The sequence below is a fragment of the Felis catus genome, chromosome D2, assembly GCF_018350175.1.
Source record: "Felis catus isolate Fca126 chromosome D2, F.catus_Fca126_mat1.0, whole genome shotgun sequence".
NCBI classification, from domain to species: Eukaryota; Metazoa; Chordata; class Mammalia; order Carnivora; family Felidae; genus Felis; species Felis catus.
The window spans coordinates 14,964,322-14,985,089 of record NC_058378.1 but is presented as its reverse complement, the minus strand read 5'-3'; the positions used below and the strand labels follow the sequence as shown (position 1 = coordinate 14,985,089).

Sequence of the window (20,768 nt, the reverse complement as noted above, 5' to 3'; positions counted from 1 at the left end):
CCCAGCGGTGGAAGGGTGGGGCCGTGGGTGACAGGCAGGTGGGAGCCTGGGCGCGTGCAGGTGTGCTGACCCCCGGGACAAGGGCTGGGGGGGGGGGGAGCATGATAAGCAGCAACTGGCATGGGGACGCCGGGGCACGACCATGGCAATGCCCCCGCTGGGCAGGGGCTAATGTCTGCGAGCGATTATGTGGCTCGCATTCGCAGTGAGAATCGGATAAGCCCTCTTTTGCTCTTCTCATGGAATTGGGACGGGACAGATCAGAGATGACCTGGAGATTTCATTTAGGTTAGACCAAAGGCTGAAAGAAATCTTGGGAGTAACCCCAAGACAAAGGCAACAAATTAGAATTAGAAAACAGAAGTCTGAGGTCAATGGAGGATCCGGGATGTGTTCTCCCCCCCGCCCCCCATAGCCCGGGGCCACTGGATCACCTGGGCAGGGCGGGAGAGTTTCTGGAAGCCCAGGGTTGGGTTAGCCCAAGCCCTGCGGTCATTGTCTTAGGTCTGTCTCAGGGTATTCTTCTCTTTGGAAGTATCCACGGATTTCTCCAGCTTTTATTTCCCATGTAATCCGCCGTCACCCCTTTCTATTTTCCCTTCGTCCTCCTCACCACAGCCCCGAGGGCCAGATTGAAAAGATCCGGTAAACGCAGGGTTCAGATCTGCCTCCCTCACATGCTCGCAGTTAGAACTAATTGCATAGTCTCTTTTCTCTAAAAGAGGGACTTGCGTACTTATCTCCAAGGGCTGGTTCGTGAAGATTAAAGGAGATGGTGTTTATAAATCGCCCAGCATGGTGCCTGGGGCTCACACACCAAGCACTTCTCCTTACTTTTCTCTCTGGAACACTCTGCCCAGGTCTGCAAGGGCAACCCAGAATTAACAAGGAACAAACCTGGGGAGAATTTAAAGGTTCTAGGAGTTCGGTGCACAGAAGTTAGTTTCTTCATGGACCATGTTCTCTGACTTTTTTCCAAAATGCTCTCTGGCACGTCTCGGTCCCTCTATCCAGACCACTGCATCTTCCTGGTTTGGTTACTAGAACAGGCCCCTCAGGCTTGGCACTGCTCTGGGCATGCCTTTCCAGAACTAGGCTCCTGCTTTGCTGTCCTGTATTATTTCTTTTCAATTTGATGCTTTGATCTCTTGGGGCCTTGCTGATCCAGAAGGAACCACCCTTCGCAGGGTTAACCAATTTTAGATAATAAAGGGCTTCTCTGTGAGCACACCTTTCATATACAGCCCAACCAATCGAGAGCCCACACCCCTAAGCACCTCCTTTCTGGGGCTCTCACCCTCCAAGCTACTGTCCTGCTGCCCTAGTGACCCCGGGGCCAGATGCTAGACAACTAGGGCCAGCCTCTGTGCCCCCACATCCACTGACATTATTCAGACCAGCCAATCCTAAGCCCGCTTACCCTGCCTTTCCTGTTCCTTCCTGGGGGAAACCCAAGAAATGTGACTGCTTGGGATTCTGGGAAAGCTGTACTAAAAAGGTGACATAATTTGGTTATAATCTCATGGTGGGTAGTGGGTCATGTGACCTAACAAAGCCCTTCAAACGCACTGCTCAACAGATGGGACAATTGAACAAGCTGGAGTTTGGGAAGGTAGAGATTATCACATGATTTATTTTTTTTTTTCCCCACAGGGAGCAGGTGTAATTATGATGATAAGCAAAAAATGCCCTTGGCCGATTGTTCCCTGTGCCTCCACTAGGGTAACTTACAGCATCTTCCTGCAAGGGGTCCCGCATTATAACCAAACAATGTGGCCTCGTCAGCACCTTGACAAATTTAGGCTCACGAGGGAAGACGGTGGATCGGAAGCCAGGCTGTCCACCAGGTGCTTACCTGCTCATCAGCAGTGGCCGGAAAGAGGATGGGTCATTTGAAAATGTCATGGAGCACGCTCACTTCTCTCTGCTAACTGCAGTTTTATGAAGCCAGGCTTGTGAGAATTATGCAGAGGGCAGTGTGAGAGAAGACATGACAGGGTGAGGGAGAAACAGTTCTAGAAATAGGAAAAAAGAAACACATCAAAGAATCATTGTAATTTGAAATCTAGAGCTTAAAAGGTTGTGTAAGAAATCGCAAAACTAAATAGTCAAACAGTGCTCGGGAGAATGTATAGCAGTGAGACAGTAAGGATCAAGGAGAGTCAGGTATTAGGATTATTAGTTTGGAGGGGGTAAAATGTTTTAGAGTCCCAGGAAACTGGTGATGCTTCAGAAAGAAAGCATCCATAACAGGAATTCCTAAGTTGGCCAAACTACTTAAAGTTTAAAATGAGAAAATTTAACGGGGTGCCTGGGTGGCTCAGTCAGTTCAGCATCCGACTTTGGCTCAGGTCATGATCTCACGGTTCGTGAGTTCAAGTCCCACATTGGGCTCTGTGCTGATGGCTCAGAGCCTGGAACTGCTTCAGATTCTATGTTTCCCTCTCTTTGCTCCTCCCCCGCTTGTGCTCTGTCTTTCTCTCTCTCCAAAATGAATAAACATCAAAAAAACTAAAATACAATGAGAAAATTAACTATTTTGCAGTTGGGTAATAACAGGTAGAAAACTATGAAAAACTGCATATTCAATCAGAATCATCAAAAACCAAATGGAGTTGTTTATATGTGAACAGATTATATGTTGACTCTAGGATGCCAAGAGGGAAAAAAATGGTAGTATCATCAGCCAAGTAAACAAAAAACCGGACACATATAAAAGTGAGCCCAGGTGGAAGGGCCCGAGGGAAGCCAGTTCTCACCTGGAAGCCCCAGTCCCTGCACACTCGTGCCAGAAAAGGAGTTAGGTTATGCCAGCACCACCTAGGAACTGGGTGTGTCAACCCCCAGGAATGGCCTCTGCTGGGAGCTGGTAGATTCTTCGTGCAGTGTAGAATTTATTCTTAGGTTTCTGCTAATAAGCTTTCTTCTGAGCTGGAAACGTGAGTAGCGCACAAGGCGAGAAGGGAATGTTGGTGATCACAAGATCACAACTCACCACTGTTTGCTGCTCTTACCAAGGACCGGAGTACCCCAGCGAAGCTGCTTTTGACCTGGAGCTTTGGCCAAGGAGACTTCGCCTTCACTGTCATTTTTTTTTTTGAAACTTTCACAACGAAAATGTACTTGTGCATTGAGTAAGTGATCATTTTTACTTAAACTATTACCTGACATGTATATTATAAATACTCTCTCTATATATATTATACATTCTTGGGACTATAACCAATCCTCTGGGCCACTGGACAGCCTGTCTTATTTAACCGGTGTCTCTGCAGGTATATGTTTGTTTACAGACAGGGATTCCACACAGGTTATCGACATGTAAGCTTAACAGTGGAATGGGAAGATAAGAATTTTAGTGAACCCTTTTCTGTGCTTCTATCCCTGATACTAGTTATTGCTGCAGACACTCTGCTTTCCAAGGTCGCCCCTAACTTGTTCTGATTTCGTGTTTTTCTCTCATTTTCTCAGTCCTCTTCTCCATTTCTCCACTGATGACCCTGCCATTTACCCAGGTGGTCCACTGGAATTCGAGAACATGGGGCTCACCTGGCTTGTGCTCACACTCCACGGCCCTTATAGGTTTTGTGCCGACCTGCCCCTGATACCTGCAGCATTACCCAGGCTCCGCGTTCCCCCGCCACCTCGCTGTGCTGTCCTTTGTCCCTGCTGATCACCGTTTCCCTTCCTCCTGCCCTATCCTGAGGCTCATTTTCTCATAGGCAGCCCCATGGAGCCACAGGCCAGACATGGCGCCCTTTTGCGGTGATGGCCAACACTGCCTCTTGGTCACCACGAGCTCCTGAGAAATAACGTTAGGACTTGAGTTGGCTTTAGAGGCATCATTGACCTTTGTATCAAAATGGATGATACAAATGGAAAGATCGTGGGCTCTATTTATTTATTTTTTGACTTCAAATAAGTTGTCTAAGCTCTCAGAAACTCAAGGGTTCTCATCTGTAAAGTGTGTATAATAACTCTTGGATTTGAATCGTGTCATGCAATTTGCAATTCTGCATACACCCAGACACACACATGGCAAGTGGCCCTGTTGGAGATTTTGAGCTCACCTACATCCTTTCTAGCACCTCAGTCTCCGCAGGCTGATGGATATGTGGCAGGGGCCCCTTTGCCCTCGTTACCGTTTCTAACTGCTCTTCCACAGTGCTGCCATTTTGGGTTGAAACTCGCATTGCAAAACGTGCAGGGTGCTCCCACCTATGACATTCAGGCCATTTGCTAGGATCCTGTAGTTTTTAAATGCAGTGTGTTGATACAGCCCATCTCTCAGAACGGTCACTCCAAGGTAAAGGATCAGAGCAGTGTCCTAACTAGGAACACCGCTGCCTCTCTCTCGGGACGTTAGCAAGAAACCATCTGTGATTGAGTAGAATCAACAAGAAGCATCCGAAAGATACTAAAAGAACGGGCTCCTAAACATAAACAAGAAAAGCATGGCCATTTGCACCGCCAGTGACGTCTCACTTCTGTTCCCTCTTACCATCCGTGCCTCCTTCATCGCATGAAGTGAATGTAGCCCACTGTCAGGTTTTGCCGATATTTCTCTCCGAGTCTGTTTAGATTCCCCTGGAGTCTTCTCTCCCTTGTAAGCAACTTCGGTTATAAGCAAAGTAACAGAAGCTGTGCATTCCCTGCCCTGTAGCTACATGGATGGAAGGGATGAACAGAGTTTATCCCCGTGCGAATCTTTGGAAAACATTGCTGTAAAGCAATGAACTATGAAGACCTATTGTGTGCAAGGTATCTAGAAGTCAACCACTTACTGACACTGTGGAGCAAAAATTTACTTCAAGCAAAGTCAACGTGACCAGAAGCCTGTTTGTTGCTTCTAGTGAATTTCTGGCCCTCCCAAATTTGAAGTCACTTACAACCCCAGTGTTAATTGCTCTCGGTGCACTGGATGACGCTGTGGTTGGGGAACCCGGAGAGCTTTATAGTAGAAAAGGACCTGATTTCCCCATCAGGGGCTCACGGTCCACTGGGAAAGAGATTAGCCAATAAGCGAAAGCCAGGACTGCAAATGAATACTTGTTTTAGAGGAGAGGAAACACTGTAATTTATTTCAGTATCTCTACTGGGGTGGATTTCAGAAGTTGAGTTTCTTCTTTTGTAGATTTTTTTTAAGCAGGTATCAAACTAACTTGATGGAAAATGTAAGTGTTGTATGACATCATACTAAAGAATGTGAGTAAATGACAATATTTATTCTCTGTGCAGGGTCACAAGAGGTAGCAGTAAGCCGTACCTCTCCCAAACACATCTGATAGGTGGGAGGAAGTTGCCTCACGGTGACTTGCTGTAATGAACTGAACAAGAGCCCACAAAGGTTCTCTGTCTTGTACTCCATTCGGGAGGACTTAAATACCAGAAAAACCAGAAGGCCCAGATCCAGCATGGCATAGCCCCAGATTGGATGTTAGCTAGCAGAGCGTGACGGCTGTCATAGTAAGAGTGGCCAAACGGGAAGCCATATTTACTAGGACACTATCATATGTGGGACTCTCCCCGCTCCATTATACATACACTCCTACGATGCCCAAAAGTACGTGAATAGCCTCAGAAAATTTAAAGAACACCAAATATGTGAGGTTTATTAAAATTTTGCTACATTCTTCATAGTTTATAATGGATTTGAATACAATTATGAGATTTTTAAATACGAACTTTGCTTCATGATTTACCTGGGGGGTTCAGTTGACTGAACTTGAGTAGACTATTCACCACTTCATTAAAATTCAGTAGCACTGAAGGTTGGTTTCCATGTGATGCATTAAGCTGGCTATTGCCAAAGAATTGCCGTGCAATGGATTCCCCAATATAGCCTTTACAGAAAGCGTAGAGAATACCAATGAGATGCAAATTTAACAGTTCGTCTTCCATTGACAAAAAATTATTTATGTAAACACCAGGAGAAGAAACGGGCTTTCAGTAAGCAATCTACATGCTGCTGATTTTAAATCTCTTAGCGGAAACAGATTGCTGGCATAAACACGCATTTACCGCGGAGAGAGATGTAGAGTCTCACAATGAAGATCTCCGTTGCTCGGGGATAATGTTTTAGGAAATGGAGATTCAGTTAACGTTCTAATGAAAAGAGCTGTAGTCATTTGGAAGTGAAAATCACACCCTAACATATTTTAAAACTAGACATTTGTTTACTTCTGTTCCCTACTAGCAGCGAAATCAGGTACTGTGTTAGAGCAGATGGCACAGGAGAGGTGGGCTGCAGGAAACTGATGTGTTCTACTATCTGCAGAACAGATACTTTTTGAAAACACTACCATGACCCATAATACAGTCATGGACTTAAGGGCTTTGGGCGAGTCCCACTGATGTGCGCCGCCTTCCATCTCCTCCACAAAATCCCTGCCACGGTGGACGCCCTCCCTGGCGTCTCTGTCGGGCTCCTCGGTCTCCTAGCACTTGCACAGACCCAGAACCAAGTCTGCCATCACTTTCCAGGGGCTTTGTTACAGTTGAGTAAGATGGCCTTTCCAAGAGATCTCTGAGCATGGGAACACCCCTCCCGATGCCTCGCTTCTCTCGTGGCGGTTACTGGCCCCGGTCTCCCGTCGTGTGGCAGCTTTGCTCAGTCCTCAGAGTAAACAGTCACTTCCTCCTGCTTCCTTCTGTGGCATGAACATCATTTGGCACGCTGGCCCCATCTTTCCTGCTCTTCCCCGGATGCCTCCACCTGTCCCCTTCCCTCTCTACCGCGCCCCGACCCAGCACGCCACGCCACGCCAGGAGCAGTCGGGTGTGCAAAGGCCACACGGCTCTGGGCCCTGAGGCTCACTCAGAACGACTGTTCCTAACACTTTTGAGAATCTAAGATTCCAGAATGTCGTCACAGAAAAATGGACACGTGGGTGGACCCACTGCAAACAATTTCAGCAGGTTTCTGGGACTCCCTGCGGCGCATTCGTAACCGGAGTGCCTTCTGGGCCAGCAGATAACCTCCTGACGGTTGTGTTGACATCGTGCGGGGGCAGAACTGGAAAAGCTTCCGTCACCCATACCTGGGCCCTACCCCAGCAGGTGCCACAGAGCAGGGAATCGCGGCATCTAGAGCCGAAGGGTTTTCAGAGTTGTTTATTTTTAAGGGGGATACGTTTTAGAAATCAGGGTTTGAAAGAAGTTTTCGGTCGTGACCACACATAGGAGGTTTCTTCAGAACCCAGCTCCACAAAAAACTGCATTTAAAAAAAATTTGTTTTAATGTTTATTTATTTTTGACAGAGAGACAGAGCATGAGCGGGGGAGGGGCCGAGAGAGAGGGAGACACAGAATCCAAAGCAGGCTCCAGGCTCGGAGCTGTCAGCACAGAGCCTGACGTGGAGCTCAAACTCATGACCTGTGAGATCATGACCTGAGCCAAAGTCAGACGCTCAACCGACTGAGCCACCCAGGAGCCCCCAAAACTGCGTTTTGTTGGCTTTTTCCTGAACTGACTTGTTGGGGCCTGTTAGGCCTTTCAGGATGAAGTGCTCCTGAAATTTTAAAAACAGGACACAGAGGGGCACCAGAGTGGCTCAGTCAGTTGAGCGTCGGACTTCAGCTGAGGTCACGATCTCGCCGTTCACGGTTTCGAGCCCCATGTCAAGCTCTGTGCTGACTGCTCCGAGCCTGGAGCCTGCTTCGGATTCTGTGTGTCCCTCTCTCTCTGCCCTTCCCCTTCTCACACTTTGTCTCTCTGTCTCAAAAAAAGTAAACATTAAAAAAAATTTTTTTTAAAACAAACAAAAAAAAAATAGTACACAGAGCCTCAGCCCCCTGGATTCTCTCTTGCCAGCATTTGTTGGACGAAGAGTTTTTTGAATGGCTTAATTTGGGCATGATTCAAACCTAGTGGAAAGCCAAACAGACCTCTGTTTTGACCATTGGCCCTAATGTGTTTTTTTCTTTAATGTTTGTTTAAGGGAACTTATGGCATCTTGGAACCTTCAGAAATGACAAAGAGGGAGTAAAGGCTAAAAAAGGTTACAGTTGGGGGCGTGGGTGGCTCAGTCGGTTAAGCATCTGACTCTTGGTTTTGGCTCAGGTCGTGATCTCACGGATTGTGGGTTCGAGCCCCGCATTAGGCTCTGCGTTGAGGGTACGGAGCCCGCTTGGGATTCTGTCTCCCTCTCCCTCTGCTCCTCCCCACCTTGCTCTCTATCTCTGTCTCTCTCTCAAAAATAAATAAACGTTAAAAAATTTTTTAAAAAAGGTTACAGTTTCTGAATATGCCATTTAGCCAGATAATGGAGCAAAATATTTTAAAAGAAACGTTCCATCCTGTGGCTTGGTGTGCTTAAATCTTAATTTTTTCTTCTTCTGTGATGTCTTTATCTTCATGGAGTCTTCTTTGCCTGCCCATAGTTCAGCCGTCCCTGTTAGAACTCTAGTTCTGTGAGCAGTCTGTTTTGGATGCAAGTGTAGACCGGTGTCTGGATACTATGAGGATCCTGGGAGGCAGGGGTGGAGGGGCATATCTCGTGTGTTTTCCCTGCTGGTCTAGGACAATGGGCATCAGCCCCTTCTCACACAGAACCTCTGTCTATTCCAGCCTGACAGTAAATTCAAAACCAGACTCGGATGTGTTGGAAAGAGCTGGTCAGGTTTTATCAAGGGCAATAGCATCCTCTGTTGAATTTTACTGCAGTAAAAATTCTGATGGAGCCTTTAAAGTATCAGACCCTTTGGGGCGCCTGGGCGGCTCAGTCGGTTAAGTGTCCAACTTCAGCTCAGGTCATGATCTCATGGCTCGTGATTCAAGCCCCGCGTTGGGCTCTGTGCTGATGGCTCAGAGCCTGGAGCCTGCTTCAGGTTCTGTGTCTCCCTCTGTCTGCCCCTCCTCTGCTTGTGTTCTCTCTCTCTCTCTCTCTCTCTCTCTCTCTCTCTCTCTCAAAAATAAATAAACATTAAAAAAAAAAAGTATCAGACCTGAAGACTGATTCTTTGCCTAGGTTTGAGGGGGCAGGGGTGGGTGGCAGGCACTTGTCATTTACAGATGTGTTTTCCGGCCCCCTCTTCCTTGCAGGTTATGGCCACACTGTGCCCTTGTCAGATGGAGGTAAGGCCTTCTGCATCATCTACTCGGTCATCGGCATCCCGTTCACCCTCCTGTTCCTGACGGCAGTGGTCCAGCGTGTCACCATCCATGTCACCCGCAGGCCTGTCCTCTACTTCCATGTCCGCTGGGGCTTCTCCAAGCAGGTGGTGGCCATCGTCCACGCCGTTCTCCTCGGGTTTGTCACCGTGTCCTGCTTCTTCTTCATCCCGGCGGCCGTGTTCTCCATCCTGGAGGATGACTGGAACTTTCTGGAGTCGTTTTATTTTTGTTTTATTTCCCTGAGCACCATCGGCCTAGGGGATTACGTTCCTGGAGAAGGCTACAATCAAAAATTCAGAGAGCTCTATAAGATTGGGATCACGTGTGAGTAGCCAGGCTCCCGGACTCTACTTCCTTGGCCTCTTTTGCTGTTCCCACACCCCTCCTCACCTACCAATGAGGAGTCATTCATAAAAGCCCTGATCTCTTTTTCACTGATAAATCTGCAAACTCTTTATGCAAAAATCTTACTGCTGAGACTTACTTTTTTCCAGGTATTTAAAACTGCTGATCAGTTTCTTACTAATAACATGACTGATCAATTTCTTACTAATAACATTATAAATTACAGCGCAAAAATGCACCACACAAAATATACTGGATTACCAACTTTTTTTTTTTTAATTTTTTTTTTAACGTTTATTTATTTTTGAGACAGAGAGAGACAGAGCATGAACAGGGGAGGGGCAGAGAGAGAGGAAGACACAGAATCCGAAACAGGCTCCAGGCTCTGAGCTGTCAGCACGGAGCCCGACGCGGGGCTCGAACTCACGGACCGTGAGATCGTGACCTGAGCCGAAGTCGGACGCTTAACCGACCAAGCCACCCAGGCGCCCCTGGATTACCAACTTTTAATTAAAAAAAGAAAAGTTGCTAGTTTTATCAAATGTTTTAAGTTCCAGAAAACTAGGGCTACAATGTAGCCCATTAGTAATCGATCGTGTTCTTCAATTTACCAGGAAAATCTTAAATTCGGATAGGCAGTGGTTTACAATTTTTAAACAGTTTTTTAAAATTCGGTATGATATGGAAGGGCACCTGAGTGGCTCTGTCGGTTAAGCGTCTGACCAGCTCAGGTCATGATCTCACGGTTCGTGAGTTCGAGCCCTGCGTCAGGCTGTCTGTTGTCGGCACAGAGCAGGCTTCGGATCCTCTGTCCCCCTCTGTCTCTACTCTCCCTCTGCACATTCTCTTTCTCTCTCTTTCTCCCAAGGTAAATGAGTAAGAACTTAAAATTCAGTATGATATGAAGAACTTGGAAATTCTTAATTTTTGTGTGCTCCTTTCCTAGCTTTTGCATCTTGATGTGTAACAGTTTGCATTTCTGCTGTCTCAAGATTTTTCCAAGACTTGACTCATGTCGTGTCTCCTAGGAAGTCGTAATAGATGCTCTGTCCTGGCCCTGTCTTGTAGTCTTAACCTGACAACATGCTTCGTTGAATTATGTATATTTTCACATCTCCAGTAAACCACGGGCTCCCCCAGGACAGAGACTTCCCTCACAAACCCCAATGCTTTGAACAATGCCTGGCTGCCGTACGAGTTCCATAAATATTCACCAAGTGGTTACAAGGATGATTTCATATTTCCTCCAGTTACTGTAATTATTTTCAATGTCCACATAATGTTCCATCCCTGGCTATACCATAATCTAACCGTGCCATGGGGGCATTATAAATAACACTACGGTAAATATTTTTGTACGTTTACACTTTTTCTACTTTGCTGTCTTTCCAAGAAGTGGGATTGACGGCCCAAAGTGAATATGCCTGTCCTGTGACTCACAGAACACAGTGACCCGATGCTTTCCGAATGGCATTATGAGATCAGACCGTCCCCAGAATTATGTGGGCGTAACGGTTTCCACTCTTACAGGGTGGTATAGACCCGTAGCATTAGGGAGGGTCTTGTTGCACGCGGTACCTCTGGTTAACATTATCTCAACTTTTTTTTTTTTCACCCATCAGGTAAAATATTACCTCCTTGTTTTAATTTAGTTTGTTTATGACTCCGAGAAGTTGAGTGTTTCTGAGATTGTGTTTGCTAGCTCTACTTTTCTCTTGGGTTTATAGTCTTCTCGTAAATTCTGCCCAACTGTCGCACGTCTCAGTTTTTCACATGACACTAAATCCTTTCGGATCATCTTCACACTCGTAACAATATGAACCGGGTTTTCTGGAGCCGTCTGCATAGCATGTGTGCTGACCGGAGCAAAAGAATATTCCAGAGGCATATTGGGTTGTGGATAGGGTAGAATCCCACAGTGTTTACCTAAAACCCCATGGATATTTTTGCCAGTGCTTGATCAAGGCTTCACTAAACACTAGATAAAGGGAAAGGAGGGGAATTGTCAATGAGTTCAACAATGTCATTGCTATTTCTAAAATATACCATGCTGTCATCAAAACTTAATAGCCAAATTCTAAAGATGCTAGAACCACATCTCCGTGCATTCTTGAGATAGTCCGCCTCCTCGTTCCCACTATGCCACTCCTTCTAGCCCGCTCATTTGTTTTCTGACAGTCCTCAAGCATTTTACCACTAGGCCATGAAATTGGAATTTTTGTTATTTTTAGTTTTCATTTCCACTTTCCTGTTCCTTTCCATGATGGAATTTTTTTTTTTTTTTCTGGAAACCGATTTTAAATGTGTAGGAACTGAGTTAAAAGCACCATTTTCCCCTCACGGAATTCAAAGAACACCACTCAACCTGAATCAACGGGTTATGTTTTATTTCGGAGTAAGAAGCTGGTAGAGTCAACCAGTGAGTGTGGTCCGTGTGGCCCCAAAATAACTGTCCCACAATGGACAGCTTAGTGGGCAGCTGGATCCCGGTCAGGTGCAAATCGCCACACGCCAAGACCTGTTCCCCGTCTGCATCCATTCCTGGAAGGATTTTCAGTTAGGTTACTTCTCTTGCTACACTTCTTATTCGGTAGTGGAAATACTGACACGAGTATTGAGTGCTTAAGAAAGTGTCACCCTCTGTTCTGAGCACTCATGACCATCAAAAAGTCTTCTGACGTGTGTCACTGGCTTTTTGAGAGCCGCTGATTATGAGGCCGAGGTGGAGAGCCCTCCCCCGGCACGTTACCCTTGTGTGGGCGGGCATTGCAGCATGCTACTTCCCTTTAACGATGCCAGGTCAACCCCATCTTTTTGTTTCCTCAAAAATTACACCCTGGGATCCTGAGCATCCCACGTTTGCACAAGGGTAGGTCATTCTTCATTTTCCTGTGGGTAACCCGTCTTGGAGCCACGGACCTCAGAACGTTCCTAGAAATTCGGAAAGCGGCAATGACTTGATTTCACGCACACGCTTTCCGTGGCGTCCCTTGATTCATCCGTGACTCGATCCCACTGAGACAGTCTTTTTTTTTTTTTTTTTTCTCACTCAGGTTACCTTCTGCTTGGCCTCATTGCCATGCTGGTAGTTCTGGAAACCTTCTGCGAACTCCACGAGCTGAAAAAATTCAGGAAAATGTTCTACGTGAAGAAGGACAAGGACGAGGATCGAGTACACATCATAGAGCACGACCAGCTGTCCTTCTCGTCCATCGCAGACCAGGCAGCCGGCCCGAAGGAGGACCGGAAGCAGAACGAGCCTTTCGTGGGCCCTCAATCCTCTGCCCACCCCGAAGGCCCCGCAGGCAACTAAGGGCTTTGCCGTGTTGTCCGGGAGCAGCCGGGTGAGGGCAGTGAGCGAGACCCTTTGTCTTGTTTATTTGTATGAGAACGTAGACACCAAGATAGTATTTTAACAAATACCTACTGTCCAAAATATTTACAAAAAAGCAAAAAAACAAAAACAAAAACAAAAAACAAACACACAAACCCCCCCCCCCCCCCCAAATAACAGAACAAAGGAAGCTTTTACTCTGGAGGACTGTCTAATATCCGAAGAAATGGGATGCGTACCTATGATTCCCATGGGACAAAATTACCTAGACTTTACTAATGGGTAAAGAATACTTGAAGAAGTGTGCTGCGGTGGAGAGAAGTGGATTTTATATTTTTAATTGGGGATTTGGGGATTTGCATTTAAATTGTTTTAGCTGATGGCTAAATAGAACATTTATATTTAAAAGCAAAAAAAAAAGAGAGAGAGAGAGGCATAGAGATGTGTTTTATAAATAAGTTTATGTGTACCAGTCTGCATGTGCCCATCCAAGATCATTATTTTTGTAGAATCTAACTTAAAACTACTATTTATAATGAATAGGTTGCCATTAACTGTGTACAAACAAGTCCAAATATGTTTATATCTTGTACATAGAGGGTTTAGGTCACCAGATCTCAGCATACTTCTTAACCCAAGATTGTAGATACTTTTCCTTTTGATTTCTCTTTATACTGAAGAATCGAGAGTTGCTACAATAAAATAAGGGAAATAATACACTTAAGAGTGAGTTACTGTCATATTCTACAGTAAATGTTTCTACCCTTTGCATTGGAATGATACCAGATGTCTAAAATGTCTGTAAGCGTTTCTCTGGAGGTGGACAAACAATGAAGAATACGATTTGTAAAGGAAGTTATTTTGTGATTTCGTAGTCACCTAGTGCGAAAGCCCAGATCGTGAACACAGAAGCCCCAGATGAACAGATGCTGGCAAATTAATCAGAGAGTTTTTAAAATTTACAAGCTGACATCAATAAAAATCCTAGCTGGTTGCAATCTTTATGCTTTAATGTATCAAGGAAAGCTCTTGTCTATGCAAATAATATGTAAGGACTCCTTTATAGAAACCATTACGGCAACATATAAGTGATGCACACAGAACACTTAAGAATTCTAGAAGAGAGGGGCACCTGGGTGGCTCAGTCGGTTAAGCATCCAACTTCGGCTCAGGTCGTGATCTCACAGCTCGGGAGTTCGAGCTCCGCATCGGGCTCTGTGCTGACAGCTCAGAGCCTGGAGCCTGTTTCAGATTCTGTGTCTCCCTTTCTCTCTGCCCCTCCCTCGCTTGTGCTCTCTCTCTCTCTCTCTCTCTCTCTCTCTCTCTCTCCAAAATAAGCATTAAAACACTTTCTTTGTAGCGAGAATTCTAGAAGAGAAAAAGACCCTGCATGACAACTGATGCCCAGTGACCCCCTCACCTGCGTCTTCTCTCCCATGGGTACCTGCCTGGGAGGTGGTGCTCGAGATGTTGATAGAAATCTGTGCCCTGCTCCTGAGGCAGCTGAGCAGCGTGTCCTCACCTCGGGGACGTCACTCAGAAACATCTCCATGACGTGCACCCTGAGCACACAGTTACCAGCCTTGCCCTGCTGGCTGCTGGCCTTACATGAGCAGGGCCTTCTTCGTTGTAGGAGATCCCATCTGGCCTCAGAGCAACAAAGCTGTAAGAAGGATGTATCTCGGCTCCAGAGCTTCGGTGATGCTGTCAGTAGACCCCCCCCCCCTTTCCAGTGTTCAGTTCCAAACGTGTTCTTCTGTTTTTCTGGATCTGGGTGATGCTGGGTGATCCAGGAACACGTTTCTGTCTGCACCCCATGCTAATCGTGTCCCCATGGTGGAGACTGCCCTTAGACGGGGTTGGTGATCGGTTAAGGAGTGGAATAGAGACTCTTTAGAAAATAGGGACATGCATCAAGGACATGATCGGGTCCAGAAAGTTCACTGTGACCACAGTGCTTGGTATGGTGTAGGGGTGTTGAAGGATAAAAATCGCAGAAACGGTGGATTTTACACGGGGAGAGTGTCTTTATGTTCAATGCGGAAAAAAATAACTCAAGTGCCACCACCGCTTGACTAATCTGAGTGGCGAGTCCAAACTACAGAGAACGAGAAAGAGCAGAACGGGAAAACTTGGAGTCAGGATGCCGTCAAGTAACGAAGTGTCAAGGTCATTTTCAAAGCTTTTATGAAGCTGCAGAGAAGACACCCTTAACGCCCTTCAAATTGCTTTTGTTGTTTCTAATGTGAAGCGGGGGGGTCCAAACATGGGGGGCAAGTTTTGTCTCCCGCACCCTTTTGGATGCAAACTATAAGGCAGAGTATCTTTTCTATTCTTGTCTTTTGTCCTTGGCCAGTGGGTAGGTGCTACCCTGTGGTCCTGAAGGCGGAGTGAGCTGTCAATCAGAGAACAGGGGCAGGACAAGCAGCGTGCAGCAGGCCAGCGCGGCACCTGCCAATGCTGACCTTGGAACCCTCTAGTTGGAGGCGAGCGAGGGTGCAGCTGGAAGTGGAAGTGAATACTAGCAAAGACGATTGGGAGTGATGAGTAGAGGATAAGCCCAAGGATCCAGCTCTTGTGCAAGAGTGTTCTAAATTGAGTTCTTAAGAATCTTGGGGCGCCTGGGTGGCTCAGTCGGTTAAGCATCTGACTCTTGGTTTTGGCTCAGGTCATGATCTCATGGTTCTGGAGTCCAAGCCCTGCATCAGTCTCTGTGCTGACAGCATTGAGCCTGCTTGGGATTCTCTCTCTTTCTCTCTGCCCCTCTCCTGCTCTCTCTCTCAAAATAAATTTAAAAAAAAAAAAAAAGAATCCTGTAGAAGGCCCTCGGGATAGAGAAGCGGCAGAGATCCTTGTCCTTCAAGGACAGCACTCCTGTGTGTGAGTGTTAAGTTATGTGTGTCCAGTAGGTAGGTTGACTTCAGTGCAGCAGATACGCTCAGTGTGAGCAGAGAACAGCGTGTTGGTGGAGGAAGCATTCTTGCCCTCCCAGAAGTCAGAGGCACCGCATAGGCTAGGAGCAGCCTCCAAAAGGAGGTAATAAAGGAAATACACAAAACAGACGTTTGGCCCAGATGACTCCGTGTATGAGACTGTAGTCTCCGTATGCCCCCAGGAGATTTAGAACGCCATATGTTCAAAAGTCGAAGAGGAAGATGCGTGGGTGGGAAAAGGGAATGCTTTCCAAACAAATAAATATGATGTGACTTAAGGAAAAAACGTCTGGGAGTTATCAGATTAATAAGACACGGGGTCACTTTTCTCACCTGACAAAGTCATGCCCACACTCCACAAACCAGCCTTCTGTGCCTTTTGGAAAATGGATGGGGAGATACTTACAAATCTGGAGACATCGAAATAACTGAAAGATTCAACGCAAAACCTTTTAAACCCTTTAAAGCTATCAGTAGTACAATGTCTTCGTGAAAGCGGAGGATCTTTGCTTGGAATAAGAGTTTGTTTTCAAGTTAGCCCAACAAGCACGCCCTGCAAGGTGACCGTAAGATTATCTGTCTCCTACTCGGAATGCAGTGAGCAGGGCTTCGTGATTGTGTGGCGTATGATAGAGCCATCCCATGCCGAGGAGGGCTGTGATAAATACTGATATCCTCGAGTAAGGAAAGCAGTCCTCTGGGATCGAGTTTCTGAAATGCGTACGTGGTCAACCGGATCATGCCTTGGCAAATTTAGAAACGAAACTTCCTTGTGATGCCGAGCCTGAAATCATACGGAGCTCAGCTACGTGTTTGTTGCTGCCCAGTACAATTTTCAACCTGTCTCTTTAACAATTTTAAAGCTTTCCCCGTAGTGATGTATTCTTTTCCAAGAGTTCTACTTTATGAAAATTGGGTGCATCCGAGTGTTTTGTGTGAAGGCAAAACAAGAAATTGTTTGCTGAAGACAACTTTCCAAGCATTTATCTAATAGGTATTGTCAGGCCAACTCAGCTTTTAAAATACAGTAAGAATGCAGCGTGTGGGTGGCTCAGTCAGTGAGGCTTCTGACTCTAGGCTTTGGCTCAGGTCCTGATCTCATGGTTCGTGGGATCGAGTCCCGCATCGGTCTCTGTGCTAACAGCACAGGCCTGCTGGGGATTGTCTCCCCTCTCCTTCTACCTGCTCACATGTGCTGTCTCTCTCTCTCTCTCTCAATAAATAAACGTTTAAAGCAAAACACAGTAAGGAACCCAGAAGTAAAACTGTAAGTATTTTCACAGCCTGGCAGTGAAGCACATTTAATAAGCCAGCCCCTTTTCTTCCCTCATAGCTTACCCACACTTTGCACACCGCTCCGATAAAGTGACTGCTCTGGGTTCGAACCCACAGAGAATACAGGAGAGCAATGCTACCCAATAGTTCTCAATGTAGGAGTTAGCGTACTCTTCATGTTGTAATTTTTGGTGGAAAAGAATTACAAGTCTCGGTGCAAATTGGCAGGAGTCACTGGGCAGTCCTTACCTTAGGCAGCCTTAAAGTTAACGCCGTGGCTCTGTGCCTCTAAAAGCTTCCATGGTTCCTGCACCCCCCACTTGGATCCCCTGTGCCACCTGCTTGGAGAACCACGTGTTAACAGCTAGTAAGTGCACTGAGAAGGGCTGTTGAGAGCCTAACATGAAAGGCAGACTCAGACTCAGAAAGGAACTGCCTCACAGAGCCCTCTCCCAGGCAGGGGCAAACAGTCCCCAGGATAGCTAGCACATTTGTTTGTTCATGTTATTTCAATATTGTAATTTTCCTAACAATGTTCAACTACTGTTTGCCTATAAAATGATTAAAATTAGGTTTTTTAAAGATTTTAAGTAATCTCTACAGACAACGTGGGGCTCGAACTCACAACCCTGAGATCAAGAATCGCACACTCCACTGACTGAGTCAGCCAGGCTTCCCTTAAGAGGTTTGCTTTTCTTTCTTTCTTTTTCTTTTTTTTTTTTAATGTTTATTTATTTTTGAGAGAGAGAGAGATAGAGTGTGAGCAGGAAAGGGGCAGAGAGAGAGGGAGACACAGAATCCGAAGCGGGCTCCAGGCTCTGAGCCGTCAGCACAGAGCCCGACGTGGGGCTGGAACCCACGAGCCACGAGACCATGACCTGAGCTGAAGTCGGACACTTAACCAACTGAGCCATCCAGGCACCCCAAGAGGCTTGCTTCTTAAATATAACTTCCACTGTCTAAAAACTTCATTTAGGCTAAATCTCTCATTTTTCAGCATGAGATAGCAAGGTTGTGAATGTATAGCCTTGCTGTCATTTACCTGACCACTAAAAACTTCTATAAATAAATTAGATAGTATTTATTTTTAGTTGGAGAAATTGTTTTGAGGGCTTTTTTCATCCTCTTCCATTATTTATATAAATTATGATCATTATACGTAAATGGTCACACATATACCTCAGCACTTCCTTTCCTTTTTTTTTTTTTTTTTTTTACTTTTTAAAAAATGTTTATTTATTTATTTTGAGAGAGAGAGAGTGTGCACGAACAGGAAGGGGCAGAAAGGAGAGCGAGAATCCCAAGCGGGCACAGAGCCAGACGCAGGGCTCAAACTCATGAACCATGAGACGATGACCTGTGCAGAAATCAAGAATCGGGTGGACCCAGCCACTTCATTTCCATTTCTAAGCCGTGGCTGGAAATCCAGAGCCCATTGGTGGTGAGATATTTAATTTCCCAGAGTCCATAGGTGCTCAAAGACATCAACATAATTTACCCAAAACTCCTGCATCATTTTGTGCTTGCTCTAAACATTATGGCTTTAAAATGCTACATTAGTGTGGGAGGAGTGCCCTTTTTATGTCCTCACTTGCATGATGAAAGCCTTCCTCGGTGCCTTTGTTACCAACTTGGTATCTACCAGGTGGTGATTGCAATTTAGGACAATGTGAACTTAACATCGGGACTAAGCCTGTTGCCACCCATTTGGCAGTGACCAAGCTAGATTTTAAAGGTCACTGCATAATTTATGGCACGAGCTAGCAGTTGGAACTCTCTGACAACGTAAAATAATAGACTGCCTTTTTTTTTTTTTTTTTTTTTCACGGTCTATCATTTTCTCTGTGCTGCTCCCTCTGAATCTGGGGAGGTAAGAGACCAGGCTGCCCTGGGTGCCCTTCTTGGGTCAGAGAGCAGCAGAGCCCAGGGCCAGGCCAGACGTTGACTCCACACGTCCCTGTTGGTGACCCGTTCCTAGGAAGGGACGCTCCCTGGAGAAAGACGAGCCCCGTATATCAGCCCGCGGGAACCTGGCTGTGCCATCAGGGACATGTTTCAGATCACTGTGGAAGGACTTTAAGAAAAGAGCCAAATAACCTATATTTAAAATTGTTTCTTTCTGACTGATCTGCATTACTTGGGTCTCTGAATCTCAAGTTTTCATGGCTACATCTAAGGCAGAAGGCAAAGAGGTACCTCGTGCATGTTAGGAGGGGTATCAGGTCAAGTGGCTGTTAACAGCTCTTTACCCAGGTGCTAAAATAGCAAAATCACGTGGGCTTTTCTCCCCGCGTCCGTAACGTGTACGTAACGTAACGTAACGTAACATACGTAACGTGAGAATCCCTGTCCCTAAATCCCCCTGGAGCGGCAGATTGCTGAGAAGGGGTGCGTGTGACGGTCATCTCCTGCCAGCTTTACCTGTGAGCTAACAAGAAAGATGCTATCCTTGGAGGCGGAGAAAGAATGAGGCGTTCCCCTGAGTAAGTTACAGACTATTTATGCAAAAAAGAAAAAAAAAATCCAATTTAAGGTACCAAAAATCATCTGAAAGCCTAGACTTCCCGCGTTTCTTTTTCAATTTATCAGAAGCAGGGATTAAAACTCAGTATCACAACAAAACTGTAAATAAGTCAGTGTCACAGTGAGTCATTCATTACCTGTAGAGGTAAATAGAGGGGCTCTCTGGGTGTATGAAAAATTCAAGAAAATTTGACATCATTGGCACGCTTAAGTTTTGGACCCTTCCTACTAGTTGTTTTGCACGTGGCTCACGCCTCCCCGCCCAGATCGCCCGTGGAGCCCCCAGTTCATGCAAAGAGGCTGTGAAGGGGTCTCGGTTAGGAGATCTCCCCTAGTCTGGTTCTAGAAGGAGCTTGTTTGTTGTGGAAACAGGTGAACCTAAGGGCTGTGTGCAGGTGTTAGAGCTCAAGGGCTACCCGGGGGCGTGTCCAGGGGGCGTCAGGAGATGGTGAATGCAAAGCAATGAGCCAGTAGTGCCTGGGGCTTCCGTGGCAAACTCTTTCGTGACTGTTAGCTGCTACCATTACAACCAATTGTAGGCATTTTCCTCCATTTTCCTACAAGGCAAGATGACAGCTAGTGCTGTAGAAGTGATGGACGGTGTAGGTTCTCCAGGGAGTCACCTGCTCTTTTATGTGGAGAGTAAACACACACCAGTTAGCAATACAGGGCCATAAAATTCCCATGCGATGTGGTATCTGGCAGGTAGAAAATGATAATGAACTCAAAGGAGGAGGAGGTCCCTGGGAGCGGGGGTGGATATGGTCAAAAGTCCAGAAACCGGGAAAAATAAAACCGGGTAAGTAAACTCGTATCTGGGAGGAGTTTGTTGTGCCTAAAACAACCTGGGAGCTTTCGAACCCAAAACTGATACGAGGCATGACGTTGCAGAATGGCGTAGAAAGTGAAAATGAGGAGCCGCTTAGCCTTCACGATGATGGGTTATTACGATGGAGGTTTCCAAAGGGCAGCTGGTTGGCGAAGAGTGGTTCTCTCATACCAATTTAGCAAGAGACTTAAGTTTCTTTAGTGATTGCCAGAGGCGTTTACAAGAAATAACCTAAGTTTTACCAACGTTCTCGACATAGACAAGTGTTAGCTCTTGGTTTAAATGGCTCATGTGGTTTAAATGTTGTTGTCCGCTCAGGGATATTTCAAGCCTGGTCTCCATTTTGTATTTCACTTTAGGAGTCGGAAAGGTTTTGTGGGGCAGCTGGGCCTTGGAGACTGAGGGTAAGGGTAT

General features: G+C 46.1%; 1 protein-coding gene and 1 long non-coding RNA gene across 4 annotated transcripts in view; both read left to right on the top strand.

Moving 5' to 3' along the window:
* KCNK1 (potassium two pore domain channel subfamily K member 1) overlaps positions 1-13,518 on the top strand; it is a 52,952-nt gene extending 39,434 nt beyond the window's left edge. Inside the window, exons 2-3 of the mRNA XM_023240398.2 lie at positions 9,044-9,439; positions 12,514-13,518. Of these exons, the coding sequence (XP_023096166.2) occupies positions 9,044-9,439; positions 12,514-12,773 (656 nt within the window). The 3' untranslated portion in view covers positions 12,774-13,518. The remainder of the gene's footprint in view (positions 1-9,043; positions 9,440-12,513) is intronic.
* Positions 13,519-19,135: 5,617 nt separating this feature from the next.
* LOC123380751 overlaps positions 19,136-20,768 on the top strand; it is a 39,074-nt gene continuing 37,441 nt past the window's right edge. For 2 of the 3 annotated variants that reach the window (XR_006586898.1, XR_006586897.1), the window contains exon 1: positions 19,136-19,485. This is a non-coding gene — a long non-coding RNA (uncharacterized LOC123380751). The remainder of the gene's footprint in view (positions 19,486-20,768) is intronic. The other variant, XR_006586896.1, reaches the window with a different exon arrangement.